The sequence below is a fragment of the Tupaia chinensis genome, unplaced genomic scaffold (genome assembly GCF_000334495.1).
Source record: "Tupaia chinensis unplaced genomic scaffold, TupChi_1.0 Scaffold000067_1, whole genome shotgun sequence".
NCBI lineage: Eukaryota > Metazoa > Chordata > Mammalia > Scandentia > Tupaiidae > Tupaia > Tupaia belangeri.
Window position 1 is genome coordinate 4,247,827 of NW_006159526.1, and position 2,079 is coordinate 4,249,905.

The window sequence follows — 2,079 nt, forward strand, 5'->3', positions numbered from 1 at the left end:
GCCAGAGCCAGCGGCTGCATTCCAGCGGCCTCTCCTTGGAAGCAAGTTGGAAACGAGGCTGCTGAATAAATCCCTCCCGGCGAGCGCAGTTGCAGCAGATTCCCGGACGCGCGTGTGAGCATCGCGAGCCACGCGATGGGGAGAGCGCGAGGCGCCCTGTGTGCCAGGCGTGGAGGGCACAGCGGAGATCCCTGACTTCACTGCCTTGTGGCCTTGCAGGATTCATTTGGGACCCTCACAGCCCACCCGTACTCGTAGACGCTACACCCCCTGAATTAGAGCCTCCTGGTGTCAGAGGCCATGGCGATGAACCTTCTAGAAGATTGGTGCCAGGGCATGGAAGTGGACATCCGCAGGTCTCTGCTGGTTACGGGCATCCAAGAGGACTGTGGCCCAACAGAAATTGAGGAGACCCTGAATGGGGTGCTCTTGCCACTGGGTCCATACCGTGTGCGCAACAGGATTTATTTGAGGGAAGAAAACGCCAACGCCGCCCTCGTGGAGGCTGGTGAGGGTGTCAGCCTGAGCGCCCTACCCCGGGAATTCCCAGGAAGGGGCGGTGCCTGGAGAGTGGTCTGTAGAGACCCCAACCGCGATGCTGAGCTTCTGAAAACCCTGAGCGAGTTCCTGGATGCCGAGGAGCGCACAGGGGAGAATGTGGTCCACCTGCTCCAGCTCAGCCCCGCTCAGCAGCGCCGGCACCAGAATGAGCCCCCAGAGAGCGGGGCAGGAGCGCTGGGGGTGCTCCTGGGAGCCGAGGTGCAGCTCATCCTCTTGGTGCTGACGGAGCTCTGCTGCCGGGAGGAAGCGAGGGCTGGGGAGACAGCCGAGACTGTGGAGATGGCGGCCAGGGCGTCAGGGTGGGAGGTCAAGAGCGAACCTGGGCTTGCTGCAGAGGCAGGCTCTGCCTTGATCGTGGAGAACCCTGACGAGGAAGACCGGGGTGACCCTCCCAAACCTTTGGTCTGCAAGGCTGGAGCTTCGACTTGTTCCTGGAGAAAGAAGCAGAGGAAGAGTCCCAAGCAGGAACCAAGGCCCTGGAAAATCCCCACAGGCAGCCATTGCAGCAGCTCAGCCTCCTTGGAGGAACCTGGGGGTGGTGATGCCGGAAGCGTGGAGCTCCCCAAGCCTGTCAGGAGCAATAAGAAGCCCAGTGCCGAGCAAGAGTGGTCGATGAAGAAACCTGGGGCGAAGTGTACCTGGAAGGCTCCCAGAGGCCCACCTAGAGCCTCTGAGTCACACCAAGATGGTGGTCAGGAGAGTCCACCGAAGAAGCAGCCCGTGGGCTGGGCCTTGGCAAAGAATCCCATCCTCATGAGAAAGGCGAGCCTCAGCCCTGTCTTACGTCCTGGTCGGTCCTGAAGATGCCAGGAAGCTGATGATTCCAAAGAAAGGCCCGGGCTCGAGGCGGGACGTGACGGTTCAGAAGGCCCCTCGAAGCCCTCAGCACACCGGGCACTCAACCTCCACAGCAGAAGGCCAAGGCAGTAGGCCATCCTCACGTGTCCGGCAGTGAGAATGGCAACGGAAGTGATTTGGATTGTGTGAACCAGTGGGTGGGGGGAGGAGCAGGAGTGGCAGGTGGGGACAGAGGACCCAAGGGGGTGGCGGATGGAAGGGGCGAGGAGGACAGCAGTGCATTGGATACAGGTGGGGACAGAGGACCCAAGGGGGTGGCAGATGGAGGGGGCAAGGAGGACAGCAGTGCATTGGAGAAAGCAGGTGATGCACTAGTGAAGCCTTGGAGAGTAAGAACCTTCCCTTCTGGGTGTCCCTGAAGCAGACGCCTGGGGAGACAGGAAGAGACAAAAGCAAGCCACTGACCGAGCTTGTCACACTGCGTCACTGTGGTCATTCTGCCACTCGGTCTGACCCATCTCCTTGGGTAAGGATGTCATGATTTGGGATTAGATTGTCAGTGTATGTGGCTTTTTTGTTAACATAAAATTTTATTTGTTATTATTATTAAAATTCGCTACAGGGCACATGCACTCACCAGAGAGAGAGAGAGAGAGAGAGAATGAGAAAGCAAGCCACCAGGTCAAGGACTCGAGCTGTAGTTGGTCATGTGGGGAGTCC

General features: G+C 59.1%; 1 protein-coding gene across 1 annotated transcript; it reads left to right on the forward strand.

Moving 5' to 3' along the window:
* Window positions 1-135: 135 nt before the first annotated feature.
* Window positions 136-1,598, forward strand: PNMA8A (PNMA family member 8A). Its single transcript, XM_006142175.1, is given in 3 exon segments — window positions 136-144; window positions 280-1,337; window positions 1,339-1,598. Coding segments are annotated over 3 exon segments (1,245 nt in total). The 3' UTR covers window positions 1,517-1,598.
* Window positions 1,599-2,079: the final 481 nt, after the last annotated feature.